We start from the raw sequence: 16,744 nt of genomic DNA, 5'->3' as shown, positions 1-16,744 counted from the left end.
GTCCAAATGGATGCTGATCTTATTATCATTACGTCCAAATGGATGCTGATCTTATTATCACTGTGTCGAAATGGATGCTGATCTTATTATCACTACGTCCAAATGGATGCTGATCTTATTATCACTACATCCAAATGGATGCTGATCTTATTATCGTTATGTCCAAATGGATGCTCACATCAGCATAAGGTTTTCACTGAAGTTGGTCTTATGTTAAAATGGTACTGATCTAGTACGACAGCCACAGCAGCCATCATCGGAATCATGTTATCTCCCTGAAAAATAGACATTTTGACATGGGATTGAATCAGAAGACATATTATAATGTCTGATTGGTTTTAAATATAAATTTTACTGCTTGCACATCTGTTATGGCTGCCACATGAGAATTTTTTTCACTACTCCAACTAAATGATGGTCATATCAACATACTGTTTCTGCTGAAAGATTTTTATTGATGTCTAGCTGTTCCAAAATGAAAATGGTGCCACTCAGACATCCAATCTTTAAAATCTTGTTATGGCTGATTCTCTTAGATATCAATGCTGTGCTTTCACCAGAAGGCTTCTTATGATGTCTTGTTGGTCCCAGATGGAAATGGTGCCAATCTGACCATCTTAAAGATCTTTTTATTGTTACTTCTCCAAAATGGCAAGACAGTCAGCATCGATTTTTCACCAGATGACGTCTTATAATTCTTGTTTGTCCTAAATTAAAATGGTGATGATCTGAAACCCAATTTGGTTACCATGGTGGCCATCTTGAAAATCATTTTGGTAGTCCGCGTAAATGGAAAGTCATTTTGACATGGTTAGTTTTTTTCAGAAGAGTTGTTATGGTGTCTAGTTGGTCCTAAATTAAAATAATGTGAACTGAAGCTTAGTATGGCCACTATGGTGACTATTTGTAAAAAAAAATTATCTGTATGCCACCCACCCACCCCAAATGGATGGCTATATCAGAATGGGGTTTTCACTAGTATACTTTAGATTATATTTTTATTATAGGACCTAGTTGGTCCTAAAGAAAGTTGTGCCAATCATGAATTCAGATGGTTGTCTTGAAAATCTTGCTGGAGCCACTTCCAAAGAATTTATTGTCACATTAACATGGGGTTTTCACCAGAAGACTTAAGATATATGCTTTGTTCTGAATGAAAATTATATCAGTCTAACATCCAATATATCCACCACATAAACTAATTTTACTGAAGAACATCAGAGATGATTTCAACACTCGTCAGTTAAAAGGAAAAAATGATCTTATCTTAATTCCTGGAAATTCTTTCCACCCATTAGATTGTCAGTCCCTTTGAGGGACTCTTGTTTTATAACTGTACCTCCAAAAGAGCCTTGCTTATTCTTTGAAGACTCTAATATATTACTTTACTGAATTTCTCCCATCAGATATGGAATCATTTGCTTGCAAAATCTAATCTATTATATTACAATTAGATCTGAAAATGTTGATTACAGTTATAATTACATATTGTTTTCTTACTTTTGGGCAGAGTAATTAATTAAATTACATCACATTTTTTTACAGTGTTATCAATTATATTTTGATATTTTTATGTTTGTTTGGAGGGCTTTACCTTACTGGAGATTTTGGACAGTTTTTTGCCTTTTATCTTTTTCACACCTTAGCTTTTGTTCAACAGTGAATAGCCAGAATTTTGTGGATGTGTCATTAAACTCCATCCATCATCCGTCCGTTTTTGTTATAGCTTTTTGAAGAACACGTTTTCATGTAACAATCAGTAAGCAATATTATTTACAGAATTTTTTACTGTAATTAATTGAAAAACAATTGTATTCAGAAATGTTGGATCACATGTACTTGTGATTATGCAAAAATCAGTTCCCATAATACCATTTAAATCAGTGTGTAAGATATGATGAAGTCACTGAATACTTGCATAATCCATTTAGTTACCTTGCAGTACTGTCCAGAAATAAAGTGTTCTAATAAGACAGGAAAACATCATTTGAACATCTTTCCCTTTTATCTAATAAAAGTAAAAGGAGTAAACACTTTGAGGCCACATGACACAATTCCAGAGTGAGTTAATTTTAAGTTGAATTACTTGCCTTTAAAACATTGTCAGTTTTTGATTCACTACTTGACAGCATACACTTCTTGAGACAGAGGCAGATAATGTCCGAACCTCTATTCGCAATGCCATGCAGCATGTAAAATCTTTCGGGGAGGAAGTGTGTGAGTCAGCTAGAAAACTTGGAGCAGTTATCCAGCAGATGGAAGGTGGCTACCAAGTTGTGCAGAACTCAGATGGCAGCACCACAACCCAGCAGGTACTGATAGCATCACTTGTATGAAACTAATGGGATTTGGATAATTGTTTGATAAATACATGCAACTCAGGAAAGGTATTACAATAAAATATGCTTAGGTGTTAAGTGAACCATATATTCCCACCTAAAATATATGGGTAACTACCACAATCTGAAAATTCCCTGCTAAAATATCATGTAAGTTTTGATGGAACAGTCCTCTTTGTGTGTTCTTGTTTGCTAGAATTGAAAAGAAATGAATAAAGCAGAGGAAAGATTTATATTCCAGATATCAAGAACCTTTTCCACATCTCTCAAATCTATGATAAGGCATGAATGAAATGAAATACTGTAGTTTTTCATGACAAGATTGACACTTGAAATTGTTTCAGTTGTGCTGTTTTCTACAATGTTTTTAAATTTCTGAGATCTGTTAAAGGGCACAATTTTTTTATTTATATTCATATGTCAGTTATCATGTATTTTGAACCAGTTTTGGTAACTTACATGTCCATTTGTAAACATCATTATACCTGGAGTAATGTGCTACCTTACTTGGGGTCCCTTGGAGGGGTCAAAAGGTCAACTGAACTAAGATTTCAAACATTTAATCATTTATTTATGCATTTGTAGCAGATGTGTGACAGATTTCAGGTTACCTCTAGATCATTGTTAGTGGGCAAGTGGATGGTGATAGAGATGGTAGTGGCATTCTCAACCTGTATGTAAAAAATGTTTGGATTTGCAACGGCAAGCCATCAGAATTGCTCTAGCTACTTAGATTTAAATTATATGCATAGCTCTTTTTCATTGCTTTTGCATTAGACTATCTCTTCATTCAAAAGTCTGTTTGAATATTTATTTCTATTCATGTTTTTCCTCAGGTGCCAGGCACTGCAGAACAAGCCAGGATGAAAATCAAGCATTACTTTGACAATCTTCGAGAGATGCTGAACCGTCAAGAAATAGCAGCTCTTACGACAGTTGACACTCACATCCGAGAGAAATTGTGTATGTTGAGACAACAGCAAGAGGACATGGCCATACTCTTATCACAGATCTCAGCTGTCTGTCACCAGTGTGAAACAACATTACAGAGTGTGAGATCATTTTTCTAAGTATTGTCTCGTGAGCTGGATTGAAATCTAATTGACAACAGTGACATGATTATGTAATGGTGTTGGCTACTCGGATCCATATCTATTCTTCTCAACTTTTCTCACACTTGGGGACATTTGTTATAATCTGATTCTTTTACTGTAAGTTTTGGGATTTTATTTGTAAGATAGAAAGCTGTGCGTGCCTTATATCTATCATATGTACTTGTTTATAAGTCAAGTAAGACTGCAAACAGTAATGAACCTGATCTGCTGTTGTATAATGCACCTGCAATCAGGGACTATGTTGTTTGTTCTACTGATTACTCCTTAAAAAAACTGCACAGACCAGGTTTGCCAGTACATTATGTAATGGCAGATCTGGGTCTGTGCAGTTTTCAGTTGGACTTGACTTATAAGCAAGTACATTTGGTACATCGCTGCTAACTATTGGTAATCTCTCCAAACTTCTTTCTTTTTTGTGGTTAACTTTTGAATTTAGATGGAGCATTTGTGTTCCAGGAGCACATATCTAGTTTCATTTATAAAAGTATTGAATCTGTGCTAAATTTCAAAGTGAATTTTGTTACTGTATTATTCAGATTTATCTCTGACTGAATTTTTGAGGCACACACACATGTAACAAACCACTTATTGAACCACGGAAATGTGTGTGTGTGTGTGTGTGTGTGTGTATATATATATATATATATACATACACACATACATACATACATACATACATACATACATATATATATATATATATATATATATATATATATATATATATATATATATATATATATATATATATATATATACACACACTTTTTACTTTTTTCTTACCAATTTATACTTGCACCTGAAGCTCTATCCAGAAGTTATAATTTTTCTCTTTAGCATTTTAGATAGAAGTGAAGAGATTTTGGAGAAAATGAGTAATTAGTCACTAACTTGTAATTAATCGTTTCCAAGGTAATTCTCCTAAGCTGGTTTCAGTTTGAGATATGAATATATCAAAATGTATCAGACTGAAATCTCTTCAAAAGATCCAGTTTTCAGAAACAGATGATAAGTATGATAACTATATTTAGTATGGAAACTTAATTTATCATTATGCTCAGTATTTGTCATACAATAAAAATCTGGACAAATTAAGTTGTACAAAAGAACAATTGGAAATTCTACTTCATCCTGGACAAGTATTGTGGAAAACAAATTTGTCCAGCCTTGGCATATCTTGACATGTATGTCATGTGGTTTCTTGTATATTATTTCTGCTCCGTTTTGCAAAAAAATGTATTGACCTATTATATCTTTCATTGGCTTGACGTGTATATCATTTGGTTTTTTTTATCTCTTATTTCATACAGTTCTGTAAAATGCAGAACATTCATTAGACATCATTTATCATATAAACTGTATGATTACATATATAAAATTTTGCCTTTAATAACAGGATGATACCAAAGTTTTACTGGCTAAAACAGAGGTGAACACATTACTGGAGACTGTACAAAAACAGCAACAACAATTCTCTGATCTTCCAGAACAACTTCCTTTGGACCCAGCAGTACCCATCACATTCACGAAGGTAAAGGAAAATTGACTACAGGAGAAGTTATTATTTTGGGGGACCTTGTAGATAAAGGGTGTAAAGCAAACCTCCAAAATGCAATATTATTTTCTTTAAGGTTTCCATTATCCTGCCCTAGAAATGCAGTGCCACCTGTATTTGAAGCAAAATCAAGAAGTCCTTTATGTAGAAACTAAAAATTATAGATAAGAAGGGGACTTACAAATATTGTCGTTTATTGACAAGCATCCCATAAAGTTGTCTGCTTAGATTGGGTTACATTGTAATACAAAAATAAACATTAGATGATACATATGTTAATTACGTTGATGTTGAAATAAGAATTATAAGAAATAAGAATTGATGAGTAAAATGCAACCCTCTGTTTTATGACCTTTATTCTTCAAATATATTTCCTGATCACAATAACTTTATAAGATTGCTACCTCCAGAATTGAGCCTTCCAAAATTATGGAAAACCTCTTTTCCCTCTGTATCATACAGAGGGCAGATAATCTCTGCTCATTACCTCCCCTTAATGCTACAGGTGTCACTAGTTTTAAGCTTTCACTGTTCATTGGTCAGCACCATGCAGAGACCTCCCAAAATTCTGTTCAATATTCTCTTGAATTCAGCCATCCATTTTCAAATTAGGATATGGTGGTCCCACTCATGAACGGGCCCCCTGACCAGTGGCCACCCACTCTTCATAGCCAGAATCCCTTGGCACTGACAAGTTTGTGTTAAAAAATACCCGTCAAGAAAGGCCACCCCTCTAACACAACCAGCGGCCAACATACTGTCATAAATGTACAATTTACCCCTCACAAGCGGACACTTTTTATTATTAATATGTGTCCAGAACCAATATTTAATTACATTAAGGTAAGTAATCTGATTATCTTTCCCGATGTCTCTTGCCAGCTGTAAGGTTTTCATTACTGAAAGAAGTCTTGGCTAAAGTACATGTACCTCTAAGGTTACTATTATATCATTAACGCTGACTTTTATAGGAAATGGGGTCAGCAATGTTTTGATAGAGTTTTGGGCTTCACACAGACAATTTTTTTATATATAAAAATTTGTTTTAACTGACAATTATGACTGGATGTAATTGTCAAGATCAAAACATTGTCAGCATAGGCTAAATGTAGAGTTTGTGGATTAACACACACAAAGAAATTGACCTTGAACAAAACAGGGTACCAGACAAAGACCGAAAAATCATGTGTCAGTACATCACTTCTATAAACAAGGCATTTTGTTTACAAATGTTTCATCTGCAAAATTAATTTGCTGTACATTTATCAGCATAGGAATAAATCATTTCAAAACTTTAACATGTCATCACATAAATGGAGAAATAATACTTTAGAAGAAAAGTAAAAGTTATTTCGACTTGATGACAAAGGGGAGAGTTCACTTGCTGAAAAATGTTATGTTGGGAAGACTCAAATAAACAAGATTGTAAAAGATAAGGAGAATATTCTGTAGCAGTGGGATAATGGAGTAAATGGAAAGAGAATTATTTTAAACACAAAACAATGTATGTACCAAGATTTAAATAACATTTTTGAATGGTATTGTAGCCATGGGTGTGTCATCTGGTGCAGGAGACAATTACACAGTTTCTCAGTTTGGGGCAAATGTTGTCCCTAAGCCTGTCTCATTCTTTAATTATTAATTTATAAATAACAACAGTATGGTGGAGTAAACCCCTTTTTCTTGGCAGTCCACTGGGTGTAAGCTTGTACATCAGTGGATCTTTATGGATGTTATTGATCCATCAATCAAGGAAATGACCTTGTAAGTCCTGGCTACTGACCAAGCCATCCAGTTGTCCAAGCCATACATTCTGTCTTCTGACCATAGATTGATCAAGTCAGATAACCTTACCAGGCTGATGGGACTAACTGGATGGGAATCTTAGTGACAGATCCTTCATCTTTCCAATGATATGTCATAGTTTTTTGCTGGAACACTGTTGGGATCTTATTGATAGGTTCATCAACTAATATGGCAAGACAAGTACTGGAGCCATAATAATATTAAGATGTAAGCCTGCTATCTCCTGAATGATAAAATTTCATCTTTTATTTTTCTATCATATATCTGAAGGGCAATAACTCTAGTCCATTACCACCATTGCAGCCACCTAGTGTCACTAGCTTTTAACTTTAGTTGTTCTAAAGTCAACATCATGCAAATAGTCTCCCTGTCAATCCATGCCAATATCAATGTAACTTTTAACCATCCATCCAGAAATTTGTATTTGTATTGTGTATTATGATTCTTTTACAGGTGCTGTACATTATGTTTTTAAATTTTTCCATTATTTTGATGAATTTTCTTGGACTTTGTCAGTTTAGACAACATTTTGCAACACACCATCATTGATACATGTTGTGATTCACAGTTTTGTACACACTGCCTGTTGTTTTTAAATTCAGGCAAATTTTGTTCCTTTACCCATCACTTATTCCTACAGCTAATTATAATACAGTGATGTACTCCCATTTTTAGGTGGCCCAGGAGGTATAAGCTCCCCCAAATGGCGGAGCATGACCTCAGGCCTGTAAGTCAGACCACTTGGGGTCCTTACCACACTACCTTATCACCTTTTGGAGTCATCCACAATCATCCAGCCAGTCCAGTTGTCTCAATCCAGGGATGTTACTGATAGATCCCTCCATATCACCAGGCCTATGGCTCCATCTTTGTACAGTTACTGAGATCTTATTGATCTGGCCATCCTACCATGATATGGCTTCAGTTACAATAATGGGGATCTTGGTGATAGTGGATCTCACCAGACCTATTGTTCATGTCTCTACAATCACATCCTCATGTACATGACTACATACAGTTACAATTATGGGGATCTTGGTGATAGTGGATGTCACCAGACCTATTGTTCATGTCTCTACAATTACATCCTCATGTCCATGACTACATACAGTTACAATTATGGGGATCTTGATCTTGGTGATAGATCCAGCCATCTCACCAGGCCTGTTGTTCATGTCTCTTCAATTACATCCTCATGTCCATGACTACATACAGTTACAATTATGGGGATCTTGGTGATAGATCCAGCCATCTCACCAGGCCTGTTGTTCATGTCTCTACAATTACATCCTCATGTCCATGACTACATACAGTTACAATTATGGGGATCTTGGTGATAGATCCAGCCATCTCACCAGACCTATTGTTCATGTCTGTACTACATCCTCATGTCCATGACTACATACAGTTACAATTATGGGGATCTTGATCTTGGTGATAGATCCAGCCATCTCACCAGGCCTGTTGTTCATGTCTCTACAATTACATTCTCATGTCCATGACTACATACAGTTACAATTATGGGGATCTTGGTGATAGATCCAGCCATCTCACCAGACCTATTGTTCATGTCTGTACTACATCCTCATGTCCATGACTACATACAGTTACAATTATGGGGATCTTGATCTTGGTGATAGATCCAGCCATCTCACCAGGCCTGTTGTTCATGTCTCTACAATTACATCCTCATGTCCATGACTACATACAGTTACAATTATGGGGATCTTGGTGATAGTGGATGTCACCAGACCTATTGTTCATGTCTCTACAATTACATCCTTATGTCCATGACTACATACAGTTACAATTATGGGGATCTTGGTGATAGATCCAGCCATCTCACCAGGCCTGTTGTTCATGTCTCTACAATTACATCCTCATGTCCATGACTACATACAGTTACAATTACAGGGTTCTTAGTGATAAATCCATCTTTCTCACAGATCATACAGCTACACAAACATATCATGACAGTTATTTTAGGGATAGATACATTGGTCAGCTATAGCCATGGTACAGCCAGTTCCCTCACTGACCAGGCTGCCTTCTACACAGCCAGTAGCCATGCCAACCATACTCCCAACAAACCAGCCACCCATACTGGTATGACACATTCATTCAATGGAACTGACTTACTGTATAATCAGGCCTAACTCAAGGATGTTGCCTGTGCCTGAACTTCTTAGATTCATCTTCCAAAAAGCAATGGAGACCCAAACAGGGCCATTCATAAAGCAAGAATATGGTGCAGTTTAAGCAGTGTTGACTGCAAACATGCATCCTGTTGGATTAGGTCTAAATTGGCCATAGTAAGCCAGTCATTACTCTCTTTAGTCATTGCTGATTGGGGAAGGAGCTGGTAAGACAGCATCTCTTCCTTCTCCCAAAAGCAACCAAAGATTTGACTTTGTAATCCTGGTAGGTGGTAGGGGGTGGTGGGCATTCAAAAATCACCAACAACCAATAAATTTCCTCGATGGCAGCTTGAAAGCTTTATTCAGTCCAGTCCATAGATCTGAATATGATGGGTTAGCCTGTGTCACATTGCACTCACTGTGTGCTGGGCCCTTGTCCAGGTCAGCTTGTAGCTCTGCATAAGTCATGCTAAGTGGCATCAGCGACTCCAACCAGTCATATTTGGCAATGTCACTAGCTATTCCTTGACAGTAGTAAGTGAGGAATCGAAATTCTGACAAAGCCAGCACTGCTGACTGGCATGAAAGGTGTTTGGATGACCCTGGTGCTAGCGGTATATAAGTCAGTCCAGCAATTACTGATACTAGCTATCAGTATTCATGTACCTACAAACTGTAAAACATGTTTTAAGTCTTGAAAGTCTCCAAATCAAAGTCTGTAAGAAATCAACTTTTTCTTTTCATACAGTTTTAGTCTCTGCTGACTTCGATCAATGATTGTAGGCAACAACACAGTACCAGAGGGAAAGTCAGCTTATCTCTTTGATGGGTTGCAAGGTTTGACATTTATTTCAAAATGAAACAATACAAATTAAAGCACTCCTTTTTCTGTTTCTTAGCCATTATTCCAAGCAGTTCCATCCTTCTTCATTCTGTTTTTTTTAAAGAATCATGAATATTGAGATACTTCTTTGTTTTGGGGTTTAATTTTTTTTATATACCATTGGCACTTTTATTTGCCCATTTTCAAAACATTTTCATTTTCTCGTGGGTTTTTTTTTTTTTTTTTTTGCTGGGGGACCATTTAGTTTGGATTGTGCTGGTTTCTGTTTACAGATGATTGTAAGTCATGTGATCTAGCCATGCTGAAGTTGAAGGCTTTTACTCATACCAAGCCACTAAAACTAAACATTTTAAGCAGTGCAGGAAATACCTACACTATTTACTTTCTTTGTGAACTCTGAACCAAAGTTGTTAATTGTGAGTTGATTAGTTGCTGACTGATAGTGACAATATAGGTATGGGATTATACAGTAATTTGTTCCACACAGCAATGCAAATTTTTCTTATTTGTATCTCACTAATTTAAGTCAGCATCATTGAATGTTAAAAGTACCTACTTTGTTTTAAATACTTTGTGTGAAGCAAATTATGTACTTGCAGCTACCTTTAATGATTCTCACCTGATGATTTACTGATATACAGATAGGATAAAAATTGTGATGTTGTGTGGAATGAACTGTAGTGTTGTGGTGGTGTTTTTGATGCTGCCAGTACTCATTTGTTTCATTTTCTTGCTCTAAAATTTTTTTACGTCATAATTCTATGCCCTCTAGTGATAAACCATTCTTTGATGGAATTGGTTGATTGGCATTTGTACTAGTAAAAGTTTTTGTGTTGTTTATTTCTGTCCTTGCTGGTAAAAAATACTGGTAGTAGTGCAGAAATGCTGGGACTTATTTGAAGGAAAAAGCAAAGTTTTAAATAAATTTTGTTTCTATGATAAAACTTATCCAATCACATTACTTAAAAACCCATCAAGCCACCCTGTCATGTGAGCATCCTTGTTGATATTTAAATCAGCTTAAAAACTAGTGACACCAGGTGGCAGCAAAGAGATGTGATATGCAAGAGTTATTGCCCTTGGTCTATGTGATAACAACAGTAAAGACAAGTTTCATCTTTCTATTATGGCTGGATTCAGGAGGTAGCAGCCTTATATCCTAACATTAATATGAACTGCCCCTCCAACTTGTAGCTCAGCCCCCAACAACAATATAGACCCAATCAGTGTGAATACCAAAGAAGAGAGAGTTGGCATGAAAAGCAAGGTTCATTCCCGGACAAACACAGAACCAGTCATGACCCCAATCCAATGTCAGGAGGCAGCAGCCCATTCAGTTCAGGAGGCAGCCTTAAGTGAGGGATGGGAAAAAAAACAACAAGGTTTCTCATTTCCCAAGCCTCCTAGAGCCCACCATTGACTTATCACCTGACTGGTAGGTGCCAGACTCCTGCACTGTAATTCTCATTGATTGGATTGCTTTTTTTTTTTACAAAATCAGTGGGCAGTTCAGGATGTTTTTAAGAGGGGTTTCTAATTTCTTTTATCCAACCTCCTTTCTATGTCCTCTCTGTTATCAGCCCACCAAAGTTCAAGATGGAGACAACTCAATCAGTCTGATTCTCCATCAATAAGTGATAACAATATATTTAATTGAAACAGTCCTGATTGCACATAGGTCCATGTGAGCTTATTTCTTATTAGAATACCTCATCAGTACAATGCTTGAAGTTGATGATTAAAATGTATTATTTGATTTTTATGACAAGTAGATTTAAAAATTTGAGAAAAAAATAAACTTAATTTATACATCAGTGATAATGATGTTTTGTTTAACAGAGCAATAGATAATCGAGGATATTTATTACTCCATTACTGCATTAACTGCAAAAAATATTTTGATGGTACATAAACATAGATCTTCAAGCTGTTAGATGATGTAGATTTTAACCTACATCTAGACATATTAATAAAGTGGTCCTGCATCAGATTTGCTGAGCTTGTGATCATTCCAGAATCCATATTTCTGTTTAAAGTTTGATCATACTTGATCTAAGATGAGTTCATTTATGAGTGACATCGATGCATAATAATGAGATGATCTTGTATCTTATTGGTTGTGAACACCATAGTGGGCATATTTGTTTTGCAAATTTTGAACAGACCTTTTATTTATGCTTACTTCATCAAGAGTTTGGATGAGTTCAGTTATGAGCAACATTTGTGCATATTAATGAGTTGATAATATATCAGATTCCCTGAGTTTGAGACTTTATTTCTGAGCTGATTTTTTATCAGATTTGGTATCTTAGATTATTGTTTAGAGCACATGTGGAATGTCAAGAGATTCATGTCCTAATAATTTCATATTGAAATTAGAAATACACATACAGTGCATCCTTTTACTTGCAAGTTTATATTAGAAAGTAACAGAAGTAGCCTATGTTAAGGACAATTTAGAATCACAGGTTTGGGGTTATTGGGCAGAGTTATTCCCCTTGCAGAAAAATGGAAAATTTTATATACCAATGTAAGGGATTATAATGAATGATTTGTGACGTCAGTTATCAATGCAGCCCCTGTAAAGGTAAGAACTCATTCATTTCACTTTCTTTCTCAATATTATTGTTTAAATCGAAACAGTAAAAGTATCGTGCCCACTTGGGTCTCTTGTTGTTTAATGAATGACCTATCTTTTGTTTAAATAATCACTATATTTTAACTTGTATGGCAGGATAACAGAGTTCACATTGGACCCAAGATAGAAATGAGAGTGGTTATCCTGGGCCTGGATGATGCTGGGAAGACCAGTCTACTATTCAAGCTTAAGCAGAATGAATTCATCCAGACAATACCTACAATAGGTTGGTTTTCATGTAACTTTCATTCACTTGTCCTGATTTGTGTCACATTTCTAGAACGAATTCATCCAGACAATACCTACAATAGGTTGGTTTTCATGTAACTTTCATTCACTTGTCCTGATTTGTGTCACATTTCTAGAATGAATTCATCAAGACAATATCTACAATAGGTTGGTTTTCATGTAACTTTCATTCACTTGTCCTGATTTGTGTCACATTTCTAGAACGAATTCATCCAGACAATACCTACAATAGGTTGGTTTTCATGTAACTTTCATTCACTTGTCCTGATTTGTGTCACATTTCTAGAATGAATTCATCGAGACAATACCTACAATAGGTTGGTTTTCATGTAACTTTCATTCACTTGTCCTGATTTGTGTCACATTTCTAGAATGAATTCATCGAGACAATACCTACAATAGGTTGGTTTTCATGTAACTTTCATTCACTTGTCCTGATTTGTGTCACATTTCTAGAATGAATTCATCGAGACAATACCTACAATAGGTTGGTTTTCATGTAACTTTCATTCACTTGTCCTGATTTGTGTCACATTTCTATACCTATTAAGAAACTTAAAAAGTCCATTCAAATTACTGTATATCAATATTTTTTGGCAATCTTATGATTGAAAAGCAAATTGATTATTCAGCATGGACTATGCTTCACTCACATATATTGTGAAGCATGACTTGCACATTTTCCCTTTTCTTAACTTTAGCATGAAAAAAACATAATAAATGTATTTTTTAAAATTTCATGATATAAATGAATTTTGGCCGGCAGCAGTCATGTAGTTACTTTCTTTTTATGCCCTACATGACAGTGGTAGGGGCATGTAGGGTCATCCTTGTCTGTATGCCTGTCTATCCATAATACCTTGGTTAGGTTTGCATTTAGAATATGTTTAGTCATTGTGGTGGGACATCCATGTTACATGAACACATTTCCTAAATAGTCACTTGGTGCACAAAAATACTCAGTGATGAAATTTATTTTAGATTTTCATTTGAATGTTGGTTTGTGGCACTACATACATTCATTACACCATCTCAAACTCTTTTCATATGCTCTTATTGCAGCCATAAGCACTAGAAAAAGTGTCACATAAAACTGTTTTTAGTATTTCTCAATGAGAGGCTTCTAGTCTGTAATTAGTGCAATGAATATTTTTTTCCCAATAATTAATGTAATTTTACAAGTTGAGTTGGAAGCCATCACAATCTGCATTTTTTAAATTTTATCCCCCTCCCTTTTGTCCCCTCCCCCCTTTTTGCCCTCCCCCATCCACCACTCACATCTCTCTAAAAGGCCATGGATGTCCAAGTGGTCAAGGATGTTCTCCTTTACAGATTACTTACCCAACTCACGTCTGTCCACTGAAGAGTTAGAATCTCACTTCAAACGATGTGGGTATATGAGAAAGCTGGCCACTTTTTCTGGCAATCTTCCTCCACGAAATAAATGCTGAAAAATTACATTTATTCCCACAAACTCAAACCATATTACCAATTAAATGTGACCTTTGACTCATAGCCCCTCCATCTGTAGTGGCTGCTCACAGGATCTGAAATATATATTGTCATCTACTCATCTTCCATGCATGATTTCAATTACAATCACCCTCCCTCATTTGGTGTTTATGGAGTTCAGGTTACAGGAAAAGTCCATATTGCCTATGAAACTGTGACCTTTGACCCAGAACCCCTCCACCTCTACCCCTGGGGGCTGCATCCATGATCTGTAACCTTTATTTTCATCTATCCTTGTGAAACATTGAGCAAAGTTTACTATTTATTCATTCCTGAGGAGGGGAGATGCAGATTCACACCATGAGAATATATGTGCATGTTCAACTCTTATCAAGCTCTGAAGCTCAGCATTGCTTAACATCTAGCATACATCAGTTATTGATAATGTTTGACTTTTTTCCAATCCAGAACATATTGCAAAGAAAGCATTTAACAAAGGCACACAATGCAAACCTGAATTGAAAATGGGCTCAGATCATGAAAATATTGTATTCATAGTGCAGACAAAAACTCTTCCAGTGTCAGGCTTGCATCAAGTGCCACTGTTTTTTTTTTTCATAATAAGAGTGTAAGTTGAAATAAGAGTAAGTGGTTGAATAAAGTGATGATCTGTATAAGAGGCTTTAAAAAATGAATTTCTTCATTTATACAGGGTTATGTCATTTGTAAGCACCTTTTGTCAGAATTTAAAACAACCCTTTTCCAAGAAAGTCTTCATCCCAACATATGCAGTCAGGCAGAAGAAAGTTAACATTTTTGTTCTTCAAATTAAAAATGAGTTACATGTAACTAATTGAACTTTAAAAGTTATTGTAACTTCTTTTTAGCGATATACGTCCTGTGGTTTAGTGCATGTGTCATGTGTCTAATTCAGATGTTATGGAAGATTCTCAAAATAGAAACAGCATTCAGTTTGAAAAGAGCATGTTTTCTAAGCCAAAATGTTTTTAATTCAGATGTTAAGGAAGAGTCTCAAAATAGAAACAGCATTCAGTTTGAAAAGAGCATGTTTTCTAAGCCAAAATGTTTTTAATTCAGATGTTAAGGAAGAGTCTCAAAATAGAAACAGCATTCAGTTTGAAAAGAGCATGTTTTCTAAGCCAAAATGTTTTTAATTCAGATGTTAAGGAAGAGTCTCAAAATAGAAACAGCATTCAGTTTGAAAAGAGCGTGTTTTCTAAGCCAAAATGTTTTTAATTCAGATGTTATGGAAGAGTCTCAAAATAGAAACAGCATTCAGTTTGAAAAGAGCGTGTTTTCTAAGCCAAAATGTTTTTAATTCAGATGTTATGGAAGAGTCTCAAAATAGAAACAGCATTCAGTTTGAAAAGAGCGTGTTTTCTAAGCCAAAATGTTTTTAATTCAGATGTTATGGAAGAGTCTCAAAATAGAAACAGCATTCAGTTTGAAAAGAGCGTGTTTTCTAAGCCAAAATGTTTTTAATTCAGATGTTATGGAAGAGTCTCAAAATAGAAACAGCATTCAGTTTGAAAAGAGCGTGTTTTCTAAGCCAAAATGTTTTTAATTCAGATGTTATGGAAGAGTCTCAAAATAGAAACAGCATTCAGTTTGAAAAGAGCGTGTTTTCTAAGCCAAAATGTTTTTAATTCAGATGTTATGGAAGAGTCTCAAAATAGAAACAGCATTCAGTTTGAAAAGAGCGTGTTTTCTAAGCCAAAATGTTTTTAATTCAGATGTTATGGAAGAGTCTCAAAATAGAAACAGCATTCAGTTTGAAAAGAGCGTGTTTTCTAAGCCAAAATGTTTTTAATTCAGATGTTATGGAAGAGTCTCAAAATAGAAACAGCATTCAGTTTGAAAAGAGCGTGTTTTCTAAGCCAAAATGTTTTTAATTCAGATGTTATGGAAGAGTCTCAAAATAGAAACAGCATTCAGTTTGAAAAGAGCGTGTTTTCTAAGCCAAAATGTTTTTAATTCAGATGTTATGGAAGAGTCTCAAAATAGAAACAGCATTCAGTTTGAAAAGAGCGTGTTTTCTAAGCCAAAATGTTTTTAATTCAGATGTTATGGAAGAGTCTCAAAATAGAAACAGCATTCAGTTTGAAAAGAGCGTGTTTTCTAAGCCAAAATGTTTTTAATTCAGATGTTATGGAAGAGTCTCAAAATAGAAACAGCATTCAGTTTGAAAAGAGCGTGTTTTCTAAGCCAAAATGTTTTTAATTCAGATGTTATGGAAGAGTCTCAAAATAGAAACAGCATTCAGTTTGAAAAGAGCGTGTTTTCTAAGCCAAAATGTTTTTAATTCAGATGTTATGGAAGAGTCTCAAAATAGAAACAGCATTCAATTTGAAAAGAGCGTGTTTTCTAAGCCAAAATGTTTTTAATTCAGATGTTATGGAAGAGTCTCAAAATAGAAACAGCATTCAGTTTGAAAAGAGCGTGTTTTCTAAGCCAAAATGTTTTTAATTCAGATGTTATGGAAGAGTCTCAAAATAGAAACAGCATTCAATTTGAAAAGAGCGTGTTTTCTAAGCCAAAATGTTTTTAATTCAGTTCAATAAGTGTAATAAGTAAACCATAACAGATA

General features: G+C 35.2%; 1 protein-coding gene across 1 annotated transcript in view; it reads left to right on the top strand.

Moving 5' to 3' along the window:
* Window positions 1–16,744, top strand: part of LOC149806434 (E3 ubiquitin-protein ligase TRIM23-like) — a 46,605-nt gene that overhangs the window by 17,104 nt on the left and 12,757 nt on the right. The window contains exons 4-7 of the mRNA XM_089953224.1: window positions 2,130–2,312; window positions 3,176–3,391; window positions 4,851–4,985; window positions 12,532–12,661. Of these exons, the coding sequence (XP_089809350.1) occupies window positions 2,130–2,312; window positions 3,176–3,391; window positions 4,851–4,985; window positions 12,532–12,661 (664 nt within the window). The remainder of the gene's footprint in view (window positions 1–2,129; window positions 2,313–3,175; window positions 3,392–4,850; window positions 4,986–12,531; window positions 12,662–16,744) is intronic.

This window comes from Sinohyriopsis cumingii, chromosome 1, assembly GCF_028554795.1.
Source record: "Sinohyriopsis cumingii isolate HCF-2022 chromosome 1, ASM2855479v2, whole genome shotgun sequence".
Classification (NCBI taxonomy): Eukaryota; Metazoa; Mollusca; class Bivalvia; order Unionida; family Unionidae; genus Sinohyriopsis; species Sinohyriopsis cumingii.
The sequence above is the reverse complement of the archived record's forward strand: the minus strand, read 5'-3'. Positions and strand labels throughout refer to the sequence as shown.